Here is an 18588-nt window from a genome sequence, read left to right as displayed (position 1 = left end):
TGGTGAGCTGCAGCATTGGAATTGATCCTTGCAGCCCATGAAGCTGCTCACCACAGCGAAGATGCATTCCCTACAGAGGGACTAAAACTTACTGAGGCAGAGGTTGAAAATGGGGGATCATGCACACCTGAGTTAGTGTGACGGGAGACAGGGAAGGGAAGAGAGAAAAAAAAGATATAAGGCAGAAAGAAATGAAACCAAAAAGATGGTCTTAGTCATATAATGAAGAGCCTTAGCTGCTACATACAAGTTTGGACTTTTTTTTAATAAACAAGAAATGCTTGAAAGGTTTTAAGCAAGGATTTGAGTACTATAGTAGCAAAATCTTTCTAATATCAACATTAAAAATAAAGGGGTATGGGGTGGACTAAGATAAGACTATTGGCTAGGAGGCTATAGAAATATTCCAGCTCATAAGTGGTAAAGAGATCAATTAAGATAGTATTCGTAGAACTGATCAGAGTAGTCAGATGCTGAAGAATAGAATGACCAGCACTTGGCATCATTTGGAAGCTTATTACAATGGAAACACCTGGGATGGTTTCCTAGATTTCTGACTCAGGTGATCTTGGGATCATCAATTTAAACAAGGAGGAATTACAAATATGGAACAGTACAAAATGGGTTTGATGTAGACATTTTGATTTGAACACCTATGGTACTGTAGAGTGGAGATATTAGTAGGTTTGAGGATATTCACATTTGGAGTTTAAAAAGAAAAGCAAAAACTGGACATACAGATTTGAGTATCATCATTGCATAAGTAACAACCAAATAAGTGGATTTAGATGGAGTTGTTTAAAGCGAGTATATAGAGTGGGAAAGTGGCAAAAATAGAGTTCTGGAGGGCATCAATATTAAGGGGAAAGCAAGGGAGAAGAACTCATGATGGAGAATAGGGAATGTGCTAAGAGTGTAGGAAAGTGAAGTAGAATGAGGTCTTAGAAGCTTAGAAAGGAGAAGTTTTCAAGAAGCAAAGATCTAGTCCTGAGGGTTACAGCACTCAAGAAAAATCTTGACAAGTGTCCATTGCTTGGAAATGTATGGTGAAAGAACCACCTAGCTAATACATAGTCTTTAATGAAATAAATGATAGTTGCCATTAGCCATTAAGTTTTGAGATGATTTGTTGTAAAATGTAGCTGATACAAAAAATTGTCAAACATTAGATAGAAAAGGCAGAATATAGAACTCTGTAAGAATGATGTCATCTTTAATAAATTAAAATTCACAGAAAACATAGGAAAGAATAAGTCAAATAAATAAAAAATATACTAAAATATACCAGTGTTTATCCATGAGTACTATGTGTATTACGTTTTCTTCATCATAACATTTGTGATTTCTACATTTTTATAATCAGAATTTATCACATTTATATTTCATAATCTGGAAGTTGTTGATTTTCTACACTGAATGGCAGCAAGATTCTAGTGGATTGGGAGGCAAATGGGAGCTGAGAAGTAGAAATAGCAAATAAAGACGATACCTTGGAAACTCTTTGCTCCAAGGGCAGGAAAGAGAAACAGAGTCAGGTGGGGGTAATAGTTGGGGTCAAAGTGAGGTGGAATCAATGAAGATTCTTTTTTTTTTTTTGAGATGGAGTCTCACTCTGTCAACCAGGCTGGAGTACAGCGGCTCCATCTCCACTCACTGCAAGCTCCACCTCCCAGGTTCAAGTGATTCTTCTGCCTCAGCCTCCCAAGTAGCTGGGATTACAGGTACCCACCACCATGCCCAGCTACTTTTTGTATTTTTAGTAGAGATGGGGGTTTCACCATGTTGGTCAGGCTGGTCTCGATTTCCTGACCTCAGCCAATCTGCCTGCCTCAGCCTCCCAAAGTGCTGAGATTACAGGCATGAGCCACCACAACAACTTGAAGATTCTTTAAGATGAGGTAAGTTCTATTGCTTAATACACTGAAAGAAAGTGACTATTAGAGAGAGGTTTAAAAAATAGAAAGCTCTGTCTCAATAAAATAAAATAAATATAATATAATAAAATAAAATACAATCTGGTATTACAAAAATTAGCCAGGCATGGTGGTGGGCGCCTATAATCCCAGCTACTCAGGAGGCTGAGGTGGGGAGAATTGCTTGAACCTGGGAGGTGGAGGTTGCAGTGAGCTCAGATTGTGCCACTGCACTCCAGCCTAGGCAACAAAGTGAGACTCTGTTTCAAAAAAATACAATAAAATAAAAAATAGGAGAGAAGGGCAAGTATTGAAATGAGTATCAGTATAAATACAGAGGTAAATACAAATACAGCTCTGTCCCATGCAATGATCTTAATCTGAACATTTTTAAAAGATTTTAAAGAATTTAAAGAACTATTTCTTGACTGAAAGCAGCGAGGAAAGTTTTGGGGTGTACCTAAAGCTCTTGGTGTTCTGAAAACCCATGAAAAACCCAAGGAAGTTTCAGAAATGGTATTTGTTTGCTGCCTGTACAGACTTTGAGCATCATTAAGGCCCACGGGCCCACGGTGAGCTTGCTGCTGCATCGGGAAGACTTCTGCGGATACGCTCTGGGCCAGGTGCCCTGGCTCCTGAGCCAGTATAAAGACAAAGAGATTGATTTCCATGTCACTCAGGTAAGAGTCATACCCTAAAGGAACTGAATCAGAGAACCCGCATGCAACCCTCCCAGAGGCTAGTAAGTCTCAAAAGAGCCGAAGGAGCTTAAACTCCTGTTTGGGCAGCTGAATTTAAGTATCTCTTGAGGAATATGAGGTAGGAAAAAGATTGTATCACTAGATGAAGGGAACTTCAGAAAGGGATTAAGAATGTTCATTGTGGGCCTGGCTCAGTGGCTCACAACTGTAATCTCAGCACTTTGGGAGGCAGAGGCGGGTGAATCACTTGAGGTCAGGAGTTTGAGACCAGACTGGCCATAATGATGAAACCCCATCTCTACTAAAAATACAAAAATTAGCTGGGCGTGGTGGTGCATGCCCATAGAGTACCAGCTACTTGGGAGGCTGAGGCAGGAGAATCACTTGAACCCAGGAGGCGGAGGTTGCAGTGAGCCGAGATCGTGCCATTGCACTCCAGCCTGGGTGACAGAACAAGGCTCCGTCTCAAAAAAAAATAAAAGAGGATGTTCGTTCCAAGCTGCTGAGGCACTGAACCGGGTAGAAGGGGCCAGAATCATTCAAGAAAACTTGTAACTGCAGGAAGATGAGGAGCTTGTTTTTCTCTCAGAACACAATTATTTGCCTTCCACATCCTGTGCAGCTGCTTTCCTGGCAGCCTCCAACTAACCTGTGGGAGTTTCCACTTTAGAGTCTAAAGCAAATACTGACTGCAGCAGTTCTGTATGACATTGGCCTGCCAAGGAGTTTGAGAAGATCCATCTTTATCAATTTACTGCAGCAGGTAAGAAGACCATGCTGTCAACTCCGATTTTTAATTTCAACCTGTTTTCGGTTTTTAACATCTACCACCTGATTTCCACCCCCATTCAGATCTGCAGAGCTCCAGAGCCTCCAGTAAAGGAAAATGAAATGGAAGCTTCAAGCTGTTTTCTCATTCTAGGTAGGACCAGCATCCAGAAGGCTTTTAATAAAAATGTCCCCAAGTGATGATGATGACAATGGTAAAAGGAGGGCAAACCGTCGCATTAACTTACTTTCACACACACAAACACACACACACTGTTTCTTTAACTCACAGTTTTCTGTGCCTGCCCCTCTCCCCACAAGTTCCCAGGAGGAGCAGGACGGGAAGAATGGCCAAGGATGCCAGGGTTCCCATGACTGGGATAGGTCCAGGGAGATAAAATTTTCAGTTCTCAAACCAAGGAAGTCCCAGGAAAACTGGAATGAGTTGACAACCCTAAAAATAGGAAATTTCTTTTTTTTTTTTCTTTCTTTCTTTCTTTTTTTTTTTTTTTTTTTTTTGATATTTGAGATTATTTGAGTCTGTGTCAAATCCAAAGTCACTCTTTTTTCTTCCTGGTTATCTCTTAATGTCTACATCTCTTTAACCATCAGTCACTCTGTATCTCTCTCTCTCTCTCTCTCTCTCTCTCTCTGTCCTCCACTCTATCCTTCTTTATCTTGACCTTACGTTATATCACCTGACTAGAAGGCCTGACATGGGATGCACGGGGGGCACCAAAATCCCAGGGTCAGAATACAAAACTATGCTCCCATACAGTTCCTGAGGAGGAGGGATAGCAGCAATCCAATACCTCCTGAACCTCCTCACTCCCCCAAATACTACATCACTTCTACCTCCTTGCATATCTTTCTGTCATGTGTATGCATACCTTTCTACTTCTCTCCTGACTGGCCCCTTTGTCGTTATACTTTCTTCTTCTCCCCAATCCCTGCCTAACTAATTCACCTTACCCATGATACTTTCTAGAATAAACCACTGTCCTCCAGCCAGGCCTTTTTTCACCCCTCCCTGCTTCAACGCCTGCAGCTCTCACAGCTGGGGAAGCATCACTGCCATCTCTCCCTCCATCTTCACATGGTGTTCTCACTGTGCCCCATGTCTCTTCTCCTTTTCCTATAAGGACACCAGTCATATTAAATTCAGGCCCACTCTAATAACCTGCTTAACCTCATTATATCTGCAAAGACCCTCATTTTTAAATAAGGCCACATTCACAGATATGAACAGAAATGGCCTAGGCATAGCAAGCTCTCTTAGGAACCAAACTGCTTGATTAATTCTGTGACACTGAAGAAGCATGGACATAATAAAATCAAATTACCAACTGAAGAGTGCCTTGGATAATCTTCATGGTGAATTTCCCTCCTCCCATTCACAAGTATTTTACCAAAGATGAAAATGAGTTCTTACAGCCCTAGTGTTTCTTGAACCTGCAGCCCATTCCAATCCTGGAGAGCTGATGGAATTTTTTGATGAACAAATAAGAAGTAATAATGAAGCCATTCGAATGGGAATCTTGACTTTGTTAAGATCGGCTGTCAGTGCTGAGGGTAAGCAAGAGGGTCGAAACCAACGTGGTTTATTTCATGCCAAGAAGCAGACTGAAGCCTATGCACTCTTTAATCCTATTCTACATCTTTTGGATGCTTATATAACATCATGTGCAAATGAAACTCTGTCTTCTCAATCTTCCACAATCTATAATTCCTTTCAACAGGCATCTTTAGTTACTTCACTTCTTTCATAACATTTATGGATGCACCCAGTTGAGAAGAATGAGCAGAATTTTTGAGAATTAAAGTTAGAATTTAGAAGCTCTTGTAGGTTGGTTAAATGGTCCAATATCCAGGGGTGAGTGGGAGAGAGTGTACAATTCTCTAGAGATTGACACGGTTACAAAAAAGCAGAATTTAATGAATTGCCATATTTTATTCCAGGAAGTACATATTTTCATAACATCGAATGCATCTTACAATTGAATGCATCTTTAATTATAATTAGCCACTATTTTTTGGTGCAATATGAAATAATGGTACATCATAAAATTGGTGATATCTTAGACTTGCTAAAATACAAAAATTAGTTTTTGCATAGTATGATATAGTTTTTTAACATTCAGTTAGCACTTTGATTTACTGAAGAATCAGCAGATGAATATGAAGCAGTCTCACAATATTTAGATCTGATCTACCAGGAATGATATATTGAAACCACCATGGAACCTAACATTTTAAACAAAATGAAACAAATGTAATAAGAAACAAAGAAAGCACTGGACATCATTAAAGATTTGGGAACAAAGAGGATGGGAGGGAATTGAAAAAAAATAAGTTGTTAAAGACAAGAGACTTCGCAATTATGTGCCATAATTCGAATAGCTTTTTGTCAATCCTAGCACATACTGTGCTTCTGTTGAGTCAGGTCTCTCAGTTTCTCCCTCTGTCTTTCAGAGCCCAGGTTGAGGGATCACATCATTTCAATAGAAAGAACAGTCAAAATCGTCATGGGTGATCTCAATACAAAAGTAAGAGAATTAATAGAAACTTTTAGAAACTTTTGTCGATGGTAGCTTTAAGAATAAATGAAATTATTTTGATTCTTTAATGACCTACTTATGAGACTATTTTATAAAGAACTCTGTGGTCAATTCCATTTTTAAAAGAACTCCATCTTTTCCAAAAAGATAAACTTCATCAAGGTAGAGGCCTAAAGTACACACAGCTAAAGGACATCTCAGTGAAAGGAAGATTTTTGCTTATTTAAAATAATTGTAGGACATCAGTGGATTAACACATGAGTAGAATAAGAGCAAAGAGACTGTATCTCACTATGCCAATGTACTTCAGAGAGTTTAAAACTTACTTGTTAATTATAAAGATAATGTATCTTCATTCAGGAAATAATAATCCCTAAACCTTGTTCTTAGCATAGACATCCTACTTTCCAACCAGGCACCACCTAGAGCAAGTAATGCACATAGTGGATTGCTCAGTATTTCTGATTATTTGATTAAAGTGTTCTAAGGCACAGTGACTCACGCCTGCAATCCCAGTGCTTTGGGAGGCTGAGGTAGGTGGATCATTTGAGGTCAGGAGTTCGAGACCAGCCTGGTCAATGTGGTGAAACCCCATCTCTACTAAAAATACAAAAATTAGCCAGGTGTGGTGGCTCACGCCTGTAATCCCAACTACTCATGAGGCTGAGGCACAAGAATCACTTGAGCCCAGGAGGTGGAGGTTGCAGTGAGCCCAGATTACACCACCGCACTCCAGCCTGGGCAACAGAGTAAGACTCTCTCTTTTTTTTTAAAAAAAAAAAAAAGGTGGGGGGATTCTATGTTAGAAGTTATAGAACTTATACTGGGAAAACAAGAAACATTATCAATTATTACATTTTTGTAAGAATACCACATTTTGTTTGGAATAAAATGCTAGACAGAAGCCAATTAAGAGGAATAAATTCTTTTAGGAAACGTTGACTGCCAGTGACTACGTTTAAAATAGTAAAAGCTTTGCAATAAAAAGCAATAGAGTGATTATACAAAAAAACCTGGCCTTGTAACCGACAAAAGACAAAAGAAGAATTACGAGAAGAGTTTAGGATAGCATAAAGAGCACAGATCTTTGAGGAAGGCCAACTCCCCAGGCAAAAATAGAGAAAAGGTGTACCTCTTCTCTAGGTAGACTACTCAGAGTCTTTATGCTAATTGTTTTGGCCACCATATAACTCTGCTTCCCTGTTCAAAATGGTTTTTTTCTTCCCACTCTCTTTTCAAAGGCCTATTCACTAAGAGATTGGTTCTCAGGTTTCTATTCACCAGAGAAGCAACATAATAAACAAATTAAAACCAAATTATTATAAATACTATAATACAAGTTCATAAAACTTCACTCTAATTTCTGGGGCCAGATATATTTCAGAATTGACAATTTTTCAGCTTTTAGAAAAACATTTCTCTGATAGTAACCCACAATCAAAATCCATGAATATTTCTGCAAGAAAATTAATGCATATCCACACAGCATAGAATAAGATTACAAATAGCTTTAAAACAGTTCAGTTTGGGTTTGCCACAAAATGAGTTGGCACTAAACTTAAGAAACAAAATTCCAGTTTTCATAGTTGTTTGGACTTTGAAATTGCGAATAAACAGTTGTGGACCTGTAGTTCAATATGTTATCTTTCATTGAGTATTTTAAAAGCGAAGCAGTGTTTTAGCCCAAAGTTACCCAACAATTCATAATCTATAGTGATAGACAATATGTCTTTGGGAACCAAGGAGAAAGATTTTGCCTAAAGAGAGCATTTCTGGTGACTCTTTCATAACCTATCAGTCACTTTCTGCAGGTTGAGCATCCCTAATCCAAAGGAAATCTGAAATGCTTCCAAATTCAAAACTTTTTGAGCCAACATGACACTCAAAGGTCATGCTCAAAGAAAATGCTCATTATAGTATTTTGGAATTTGGATTTTCAGATTAGGAATGCTCAACCAGTAAGTATAATGAAAACATTTCAAAATTTGAAAAAAATTCCAAAATTTTAACACTTCTGATCCCAAGCATTTTGGATAAGGATTATTCAACCTGTATTAACATTACCCAATTTATGTTCCTTTTTCAAAAATGTTCCCACTTAATTATCCTTAAGGTTATAGAAAAAAGGAAGGTAAATTTCCCTTCTGCAAAACATAGTAAAATGTTGCTATTGCGTTGTTCTTACCCTAGGTAAGAAATTCTGTTCTTCTCCTCATCCAAACCATGTGTGAAAAGTCCTATATTGAAGCTCGGGAAGGATGGCCATTGATTGATTATGTCTTCTCCCAGTCTGCAACGTTGAACAGGAATCTGGTATGCAGAGGCTACAGTTCTGAGTGATGCACTATAAAAAGTACAGTTCGCTCAACTATGTTTCTTTTTAAAAAACTGTTAGGGACCTTAATCTGTCACAGGAGTAGAGTAAAAAAAATAAATTGTAAAAAAATTAAAAATGACTAGAGTTCAATTAAATAAGTGATTTGAAAGTAATATTTTAATCTTGTCACTTTTGCTGATATTTTTTACAGCCTCTAGTTCTCTCAGTTCTTTTTTTTTTTTTTTTTCTAAAATGACCTCTAACTTATAATAAGCACAAGATAGGTAAATCAGTTTTCTCTAAGTTAACCTAGCCACCAAAAGCTTGGATTGGGATTGTCTGGAGAGGGGCACAGAAACTGGATTGCTTCAGAGAAAGCAAAAGAGATATCAATACTTGCTGCAATGATGTCTTAGTTCATTCAGGCTGCTATAGCAAAATACCATGGAGCAGTGAAGTAAGTTCTATGAAGTGCATTTCTAAAACAGCATACTTCTGAAATCATAAACAAGTTTATTAGGGTTCTAACCCTTTGCTGTACACAAACAGAAATGTATCTGTTATATAAATGAGAAAAAGCTGTATGCTGATGGAGCAGGCTTTTAAAATCCTGTAGAAACATTCACCATATATAAAGGAAAACACCGTGAAATGATGGTTTATAAACAGAAAATATTTAGTTCTCACAGTTCAAGATGCGGGGAAGTCCAAGAGTGTCTAATGAGTGTCTCCTTCCTAACAGATGGTGCCTTCTCACCGTGGAAGGGAATAGCTAGCTCTCCAGGGTCTCCTTCATGAGGGCATGAATTCCAAACACGAGGGCCTTTCTCTTATGACCCAATCACCTTCCAAAGACCATACCTCCTAATACTATCACCTTGGGCGTTTGGATTTCAACATATGAATTTTGGGAAAACACAAACACTCAGACCGCAGCAACTGAGGTCAGCTTTCTTTGGATAAATTGACTGAAAAGTATGCACTTATGATCTCTGTGATTTTAGCAAATTAGTTGCAACTGAAATCACAGTTCCCTCCACAAAGAAGCACGCTTTGAAAATTTTGCCCTGAAGAAAATGACAAAGGTCTGAGAAAGAGAGGGGATATCTGCAGTTAAAGGAGCCTCACAATTTCTGTTTCTCTCTTTTAGCAAGGGATGTGTTTCCCAACTAATTCCTCCAAGGAATTCTAGGTTTCTAGGTTCCATGAGCCACTTAAGTTGAGGGACTACATCCTTTACTCCAGAGTCTGAGAATGCACCCAAGGAAAGACAGAGGAGACTAACCTTAGGAGTCACTAACAAGTCACCTGTTTGACCTTTCTTAAAGGAGAAACCAGTGAAAACTAACTTTCATGAGAATGAAAAGGAAGAGGAATCTGTCCGAGAAACAAGCCTTGAGGTCTTAAAAACCCTGGACCCACTGGTCATTGGAATGCCTCAGGTAAGGGGTCTTTTGTCACCACTTACAGTTACTTTGATCACCTTCTTAAAGTCCAGCCTGTGTAAGAATAAAGGCATGAGTTTGTGCTCCATTTGTCATCAGCTTCCTGATGCTCTGACTAGAGGAGGTGTATGGCAATACTGTGTCCAGCACACAGTGCTTCCTCAAAAACAGATGTTGAATTAATTAAGATAATTAATATAAAGTATCTTACATCTGGATAGTTCATGACAATTTATATATATAATATTAGTATATGATTTCTCCTCTTCCTCTAATGCATACGGTAATATTAAGTAGTGGTTTTAATGCAACCAATGCCAAACTTACCCTATTCCATCTGGGAAAGTGTTAAAAGCAGCCATTCTCAGGCCTCACTGGAGACCTGATTCATTTGAAACTCAAGGAGAAGAGCCTTGGAATCTGTAGTGCCCAGAAGTACATAGCACAATCAGAAGACAAACAACAGACCACACCATTTAAGTAGTAGATCAGAGGCTTCATCTAAGATGATATGTGGTTCCTGAGTTATCTGAGATATTTACTTAAAATGCAGATTTCCAGGTCACATACCAGACCTACTGAATCAGCAAAACTGGACATAGAGACAAAAAGTCTACAATCAACTAAGTTCCAATATTTCTGATACATACTAAACTTTAAGACTTTTTGATATAGAAGTAAATGATGAAAAAAATAATCTAGGGTCAAACCCTAAAGGGCCTGGAATGCCAAACTTTTACCTTATGGTTGATAAACCAGTGAGAATTTTAAGCAAGAGCTAAACATTTAAAATGATAATTGTAGGGAATCAGTAGATTCACATATGAGTAGACTAAGAGCAAAGAGACTATCTAGGAGATCAGATGCAACTTGTAGGAACTACAGCAATGTCATTACAATAGAAATGAGACATGGAAGGGCACAAGAGATCTTACAATGAAAAAAAGACTGAGTCTGGTGATTAAATATAGATGACAAAGAAGAGAGAAGAGTACAAGTTGACACCAAGGTTTCCATTAGCACAAGAGAGTTTTCTAAAGGATATAAAACATACTAAAGAAACACAATGTTTCAGACTTACAGAGCAGGCAGGTCAGAGCCTGAAGCACAGAGGACAGTAGCAGCCCATTCACTATCCTCTCCCAAGCTTCTCACTGGGGCAGTCACACTCCAATCCTGGAGTTTTGGGAAGTACTTGGGAGATTTTTGGTTGTCACATTGACAAGAGGAATACTGGCACTTGGTGAGTGGGGCCCAGGGATGCCAGCATTCCCCTAGTGCCTGGAGCAGTCCCTCATGACAAAGAATTGTCCTGCCCCACATTCCAGCAACATCCCCATGGAGAAACACTGACCAACACTCACTACGGCTAACACCTGAAAATGAATGTGCTATGCAGAGGCTTCATTTAATGATCTCATCTTGACTTGGACCGGAAAGCAAAATAATAACAGGATAAAAGCTTCTACATCAGAGAAAAACATCTAGTGAGGACCAGGGAGAAGTAATGGAAAAGAATAAGTAATCCTCACGTCTTGCCCTATATTCCACAGGTGCTGTGGCCAAGGATCCTGACTTTTGTGGTACCTGCAGAATACACAGAAGCTCTGGAGCCCCTGTTTAGTATCATCAGAATCCTGATTATGGCAGAGGAGAAGAAGAAGCACAGTGCCAAGGAGTCAACAGCACTTGTCATCTCTACGGGAGCTGGTCTGTACATTCATAAACACAGAAAAGCTTTTCTATTATGAGGGATCTATTTCCAGGAAGGCTACAGTGCTTTGACCTTAAACCCAACCCCAATCTCTAACCTCTACAGTGATGATGAAAATTGTTTTCTCTTTCTAGTGAAACTTCCTTCACCACAGCAGCTACTGGCCAGACTTCTGGTGAGTGAGTTACAAAGAACCAAACTACAGCAAATTTAAGCTGATAAGGATAATTCAGTTCCAAATAAATGCTAATATAAATTACATGGAGACTCCAAACAAAAAGAAACACTAAAAAGGCATAATAAATTTCTGCTATACTAGTGGCATTCATGAGTATTTATTATTCACATGATTACCTTCCCACTCTGAAATACTTGTTAAACTTTACTTATAATTTTAAATTGAGCATATACTGAATCTCATTCGTACGTACCATCAAACAAATTCCACATCTGTTGTTTGGATTTCCCATCTCTCTCTTTGGCCCCATATGGATCATTTACTCAAGCACTCTTTCCTCGTGTCTTTATTTAATTAATTGATATATCTAAGTCTTCTTTCCATTTATTTTTGGTTGGTGCTTTCCACGTATTTTTCACCTTCATCCTCAGGGAAAAGGAAATGGGAGAAGGGCTAAGTATTAGCTTCATTCTAGAATAAATAAGAACAGACTGTGATGATTTGTTAAAAGATTATCCAATGCAGAAATCAAAGGAATTGGAACAATGGTAAAAGGAAAAAATAAGTGGGCCTTTTAAAGGCCCCTGAAATTGATGAGCTCTTTCTCTTCTATCCTTCAGGTAATATCTATGCCTGCCAGTTTAGGGGAGTTACGTGGGGCTGGTGCAATAGGGCTTTTGAAGATACTGCCTGAGATCATTCACCCAAAATTGGTAGACCTATGGAAAATACGTTTACCTGAGCTTCTGCAGCCTCTGGAAGGTACGAGGGAGTGGGGCCAGGTCTTTACCCGGCAGGGCAGGAACATAAAGAAATGATGCACCATTTCTCTGTGTAGAGCCATTATTGCTCATTTTAGGCAATAAAAACAATGAATTTGATATGCAAGGTAGATAGCTATTTTTTTCTTCTTGACTCCTTATATTCTGTTTCTCTGCCAATATTCATACTACAAGAAGACCTAGTGGGTAATATTCTTAACGGGAATTTTTACTTTCGTGCTTGTCTTTTTCTTGTATCTAGAGAAATTCTATTTTAGTGTTGTTCTAAAAAGTTATTAATCATGTTAGAATATCAAAATATGGTCATTTCAGTAGTCATCAAAATTAGCAGAAAGCTAGATTTTTATGATGGATTGAAGACCTTCTCTCTACCTAGCACTTTAACGTTGCCAATGTAGTAAATTTGATTTCAGATAAGCATTATGAGCAAAAAGAAAGCTTAAAATTGAACTCCAGCACCACTGGAGGCCAGGCAAGGAGAATTTGAGTCTAGGGGGTGGTTTTTTTGTTTGTTTGTTTGTTATTTTGGTTTTTTTTTTTTTTTTTGCGATTATTACATCAATTTTTGTTTCTAGGAAAGAACATCAGTACCGTTCTATGGGAAACCATGCTGCTTCAGGTAAGGCTGGCTTCTAGAATAATTGTTGATAATGGCATGATGAAATCAGCTAAAGTTACCCATCCTAAATTAAAGGAACTAGATTCCCGAGGATAATAACCTTTTCTTTTCTTTGGAAAAGAGCTAGAATGTTATAAGTGATCACTTAAGGATAACGTTCTTTAAATCGCCATAATTTGGACAACAATCTTAAATCCACTTGGGTAAGTTTCAGACAGTTTTGAAGATTTTACTTAGCAATATTTTTCCTGTGTCTTTCTTAAATCTTCTCTAATTTTCAACTTTTTACTTCTTGCAACTTTATTCTTTTACCAGCCACATAATGAAGCACAAATTAACATAATTTCCACTTCCGTGCCCCTAAACACAACTGTATTTCCTCTTCTATTTGTGGCTTAATGTCTTTTTCCTAATGTCTAGAAAACAAACGGCCACATTGTATCCCATTTCCAAAAACGAATTTCCTATCTCACCCATAAACTTCTTGGAGCTTTACAACTAACAGCACTACAGGTGATACCAAATCCCAGAAATAGTAAATTGCAGACAGGCGGTGGACATTGACTTTACAAAGATGTGACTTCAGAAACTTGCAGGAGGGAAGAAGCCCACAGATAGGGAGCTTTTAATATAGAAGGTTTTCAGTTTATAAGGCACCTACCTAGGAATTACCTATGGCTTCTTAGAAGAGTCAGTTTTCAATGATCTCTCCATAGCACCTCCTCTACCTTCTATCTCCATCCTTCCAGATTCAGAATCTCTGGGGGTGATACCTGAGAACTGGCATGTTTTAAAGGTTTCCATCAGTGATTCTTATCCAATATAAGATTTGAAAGTGACTGCTCTACTCTCCTGGTCCTCAATTCTAGGATCCACCTCTCTCCTATATTTATGGTTCTTTTATGTTCCATTCCCTCTCTCAAAATTCCTACCAGATTTTCTTCTGCTACCATTTTAAAATAACTATCTCTACTAGGGAGAAAAATATTTTTTTTCTAATGGGAAGCCTTGACAACAGTTCCTTTTCCTCTTCCAATTTTGAATATATTTCTGATCTTTTTTTTCCCAAAACTGTCTGCCCATGTCTTCTTCTCTTAAATTTCCAAAACTGTTTAGTTTCTTTAAAGAACTCATGAATGAGCTCCTATTAAGAGCATACATACACATCCTTTCATTGGTTTTGTTTGGCATTGTGTCCTTTTCTAAGCTTAAAGTTGAAAAAATATAGGAGAAATAATATATATATTGCAATGTGTTTGTCAAAAAGAAAAAAGAACACCTTTCTATGTATTGTTCAAAGAAAAAGGACATGGGTTCAAAGGATTGATGTGACCCTGTCTCATAGATATTGGTAAAACCACGAATCTTTAGTTACTAGAGTTGAAGTTTGCAGAAATGTGCCTGTACATTGAAATGTGCCTGTTCTTTAAGACATTTAATTCTTGATTCCAAAAATCTCCATCCTGTTTGGGTTTTTTTTTTTTTAGTATGTAATAAGTTAAATTAATATTAACAAATGGAGTTTTTCAAAATCTATCGAAACTAGAAAAATGCCAAATTTAAGTTTCAGATTAGATTAGTTTCTATTTTAGGTCTTTTAGCAATGTTTATTTAAAAGAAGAAAAGGAAGTTGCTTTTCCACATTCTGTGTATCTTATTCTCTGTGCAAATTCAGAACATATCATAAAATGTTTTTTAGAATAAACTAACAGGAAAGTTTCAAAGGAATTAATTATTTTATGGGAAAAGTAATAATACTATTTAAAATAGATTTAAACTTTTAAAAGATAAGTAACCAAAAAAATACCAAGTAAGCACATGAAACTGTCATATTCATATCTAACTTCCACCTCTTACAACAGTTGCTCAAAGAATCCTTGTGGAAGATCGATGACGTGGCCTGGACCATTCAACTGACTCGGGATTTCAAACAACAAATGGGCAGTTACAGCAATACCTCCATTGAGAAGGTTGGTTTTTCAGCTAAGGGGGAAACCTTAGCTTTTACCTGTGATCCAAAATGGCTTCTATAGCTCCATCTTGTCTGTATTACAATCAAAGGGAGGGAGGCACATTTAGAAAAAAGAGTTCCTTCTTTTTAAGGCCACTAGCTGAAAGCTGAATACTACCTTCTCTGCACCTCACATTTGGCCCAAATTTACTTGTATGGCCTCACATATCTGCGAGGAAGACTGAGAGGTAGGTAAGATAGATATGTGCCTGACTAATATTCAGAGGTTCTTTCTAGAGGAGGAAGAAGAATAGATACTGGAAGGCTAACAGCAATGCTTAATGTCAGCGTCTGTCTTGGCTTCCATTATGCCAGTCTTGTGACGCTGGCTATCAAAAAGAATCTACTACAATTTAACATAGGCTTATAGCTAAAATAATACTCAAAAGCTAGTTCTAGGAAAGGGTGCCCAAAGAAATATGTTTTAATTTCCAGTGACAAAGATATGGCCATGGAGAACAATGATTAAAGGCCCCACATCCATGTGTCGGTTAACAGGACAAGTCAGAGCAATAAAGTATTTTTCAAACATTATTCCTTTCCATGTTTTTAAAGTCAGTTCTTCTATCCCTCTGTCTCTAAATGGCCCCTACCTAACCTTCCACCTTGTAGCCATCCATTCCCAATGGGGTTTGGAGCCAGTTTCCCCCCTACTTAATACTAATGGGGCTTTAGGTAAATTATGTTATCTCTCTGGATGCTCACCATACTCATCCATAAAATAGAAACAATACCCACCTCTGAGGGTTGTAGTATTCTGAGGGTTCAATGACAGAAAGTATATAAAGTCCCTGGTGAAGTGCTTAACACAGGGCGTGTGCTTCATATAAAAGTAGCTTGGAACATGGTCTTTGAACATAGTCTTTATTATGTTAATACCATTCATAAGTTTATTTTTCTGGAAAAATATTTATGTTTCTCAGTTCCAGTATTCAGTATTTCTTTCCACAAATTATTCATTATCAATCTTTGACTGACATATGTAATTTTCAAAATTCTCCTCACATATGTAATTTTCAAAACTCTCTAGTTTGGTGCAGAGTACTGATTTTCCAAATGGGTTTATCAAACCCACCAACACACATGGGAAAGATTTGGTGAATAATGCTCTATCTTCTTATAATACAAACTAGCTCTGTGCACGTCATGTCATGCCATGTATTTTTTTTTATTATTATACTTTATGTTCTAGGCTGCATGTGCCCAACATGCAGGTTTATTACATATATATACATGTGCCATATTGGTGTGCTGCACCCATTAACTCATCATTTACATTAGGTATATCTCCTAATGCTATCCCTCCCCACTCCCCCTACCACACGACAGGCCCTGGTTTGTGATGTTTCCCTTCCTGTGTCCAAGTGTTCTCATTGTTGAATTCCCACTTATGAGTGAGAACATGCGGTGATTGGTTTTCTGTCCTTGCAATAGTTTCCTGAGAATGATGGTTTCCAGCTGCATCCATGTCCCTACAAAGGACATGAACTCATCATTTTTTATGGCTGCATAGTATTCCATGGTGTATATGTGCCACATTTCCTTAACCCAGTCTGTCATTGATGGACATTTGGGTTGGTTCCAAGTCTTCACTATTGTGAATAATGCTGCAGTAAACATACCGGTGCATGTGTCTTTATAGGAGCATGATTTATAATCCTTTGGGTATATACCCAGTAATGGGATGGATGGGTCAAATGGTATTTCTAGTTCTAGATCCTTGAGGAATTGCCACACTGTTTTCCACAATGGTTGAACTAGTTTACAGTCCCACTAACAGTGTAAAAGTGCTCCTATTTCTCCACATCCTCTCCAGCACCTGTTGTTTCCTGACTTTTTAATGATCGCCATTCTAACTGGTGTGAGATGGTATCTCATTGTAGTTTTGATTTGCATTTCTCTGATGTCCAGTGATGATGAGCATTTTTTCATGTGTCTGTTGGCTGCATAAATGTCTTCTTTTGAGAAGTGTCTGTTCATATCCTTTGCCCACTTTTTGATGGGGTTGTTTGTTTTTTTTCTTGTAAATTTGTTTGAGTTCTTTGTAGGTTCTGGATATTAGCCCTTTGTCAGATGAGTAGATTGCAAAAATGTTCTCCCATTCTGTAGGTTGCCTGTTTACTCTGATGGTAGTTTCTTTTGCTGTGCAGAAGCTCTTTAGTTTAATGAGATCCCATTTGTCAATTTTGGCTTTTGTTGCCATTGCTTTTGGTGTTTTAGACATGAAGCCCTTGCCCATGCCTATGTCCTGAATGGTATTGCCTAGGTTTTCTTCTAGGGTTTTTATGGTTTTAGGTCTAACATTTAAGTCTCTAATCCATCTTGAATTAATTTTTGTATAAAGTGTAAGGAAGGGATCCAGTTTCAACTTTTTACTTATGGTTGGCCAGTTTTCCCAGCACTGTTTATTAAATAGGGAATCCTTTCCCCATTTCTTGTTTTTGTCATGTTTGTCAAAGACCAGATGGCTGTAGATGTGTGGTATTATTTCTGAGGGCTCTGTTCTGTTCCATTGGTCTATATGTCTGTTTTGGTACCAGTACCGTGCTGTTTTGGTTACTGTAGCCTTGTAGTATAGTTTGAAGTCAGGTAGCATGATGACTCCAGGTTTGTTCTTTTGGCTTCGGATTGTCTTGGCAATATGGGCTTTTTTTCATTCCATATGAACCTTAAAGTAATTTTTTACAGTTGTGTGAAGAAAGTCATTGGTAGCTTAATGGGGATGGCATTGAATCTATACATTACCTTGGACAGTATGACCATTTTCACGATATTGATTCTTCCTACCCATGAGCATGGTATGTTCTTCCATTTGTTTGTGTCCTCTTTTATTTCATTAAGCAGTGGTTTGTAGTTCTCCTTGGAGAGGTCTGTCACATCCCTTGTAAGTTGGATTCCTAGGTATTTTATTCTCTTTGAAGCAATTGTGAATGGGAGTTCATTCATTATTTGACTCTCTGTTTGTCTCTTATTGGTGTATAAGAATGCTTGCGATTTTTGCACATTGATTTTGTATCCTGAGACTTTGTTGAAGTTGCTTCTCAGCTTAAGGAGATTTTGGGCTGAGACAATGGGGTTTTCTCAATATACAATCATGTCATCTGCAAACAGGGACAATTTGACTTCCTCTTTTCCTAATTGAACACCCTTTATTTCTTTCTCTTGCCTGATTGCCCCAGCCAGAACTTCCAACACTATGTTGAATAGGAGTGGTAAGAGAGGACATCCTTGTCTTCCGCCAGTTTTCAAAGGGAATGCTTCCAGTTTTTGCTCATTCAGTATGATATTGGCTGTGGGTTTGTCATAAATAGCTCTTATTATTTTGAGATATGTTAGATCAATACTGAATTTATTGAGAGTTTTTAGCATGAAGGTCTGTGGAATTTTGTCAAAGGCCTTTCCTGCATCTATTGAGATCATCATGGGTTTTTTGTCTTTGGTTCTGTTTATATGCTGGATTACATTTATTGATTTACATATATTGAACCAGCCTTGAATCCCAGGGATGAAGCCCACTTGATCATGGTGGATAAGCTTTTTGATGTGCTGCTGGATTCAGTTTGCCAGTATTTTATTGAGGAT

General features: G+C 38.0%; 1 protein-coding gene across 1 annotated transcript in view; it reads left to right on the top strand.

The window, feature by feature from the left end:
* Nucleotides 1–18588, top strand: part of MROH2B (maestro heat-like repeat family member 2B) — a 75182-nt gene that overhangs the window by 10910 nt on the left and 45684 nt on the right. The window contains exons 7-18 of the mRNA XM_011966342.1: nt 2453–2593; nt 3285–3377; nt 3467–3536; nt 4841–4954; nt 5855–5928; nt 8131–8253; nt 9586–9699; nt 11256–11412; nt 11551–11591; nt 12215–12356; nt 12952–12995; nt 14858–14965. Of these exons, the coding sequence (XP_011821732.1) occupies nt 2453–2593; nt 3285–3377; nt 3467–3536; nt 4841–4954; nt 5855–5928; nt 8131–8253; nt 9586–9699; nt 11256–11412; nt 11551–11591; nt 12215–12356; nt 12952–12995; nt 14858–14965 (1221 nt within the window). The remainder of the gene's footprint in view (nt 1–2452; nt 2594–3284; nt 3378–3466; nt 3537–4840; nt 4955–5854; nt 5929–8130; nt 8254–9585; nt 9700–11255; nt 11413–11550; nt 11592–12214; nt 12357–12951; nt 12996–14857; nt 14966–18588) is intronic.

This window comes from Mandrillus leucophaeus, unplaced genomic scaffold (assembly GCF_000951045.1).
Source record: "Mandrillus leucophaeus isolate KB7577 unplaced genomic scaffold, Mleu.le_1.0 Scaffold119, whole genome shotgun sequence".
In the NCBI taxonomy this organism is placed as follows: domain Eukaryota; kingdom Metazoa; phylum Chordata; class Mammalia; order Primates; family Cercopithecidae; genus Mandrillus; species Mandrillus leucophaeus.
Note: the sequence above shows the minus strand (reverse complement) of the source record. Positions and strands in the feature narration are given on the sequence as shown.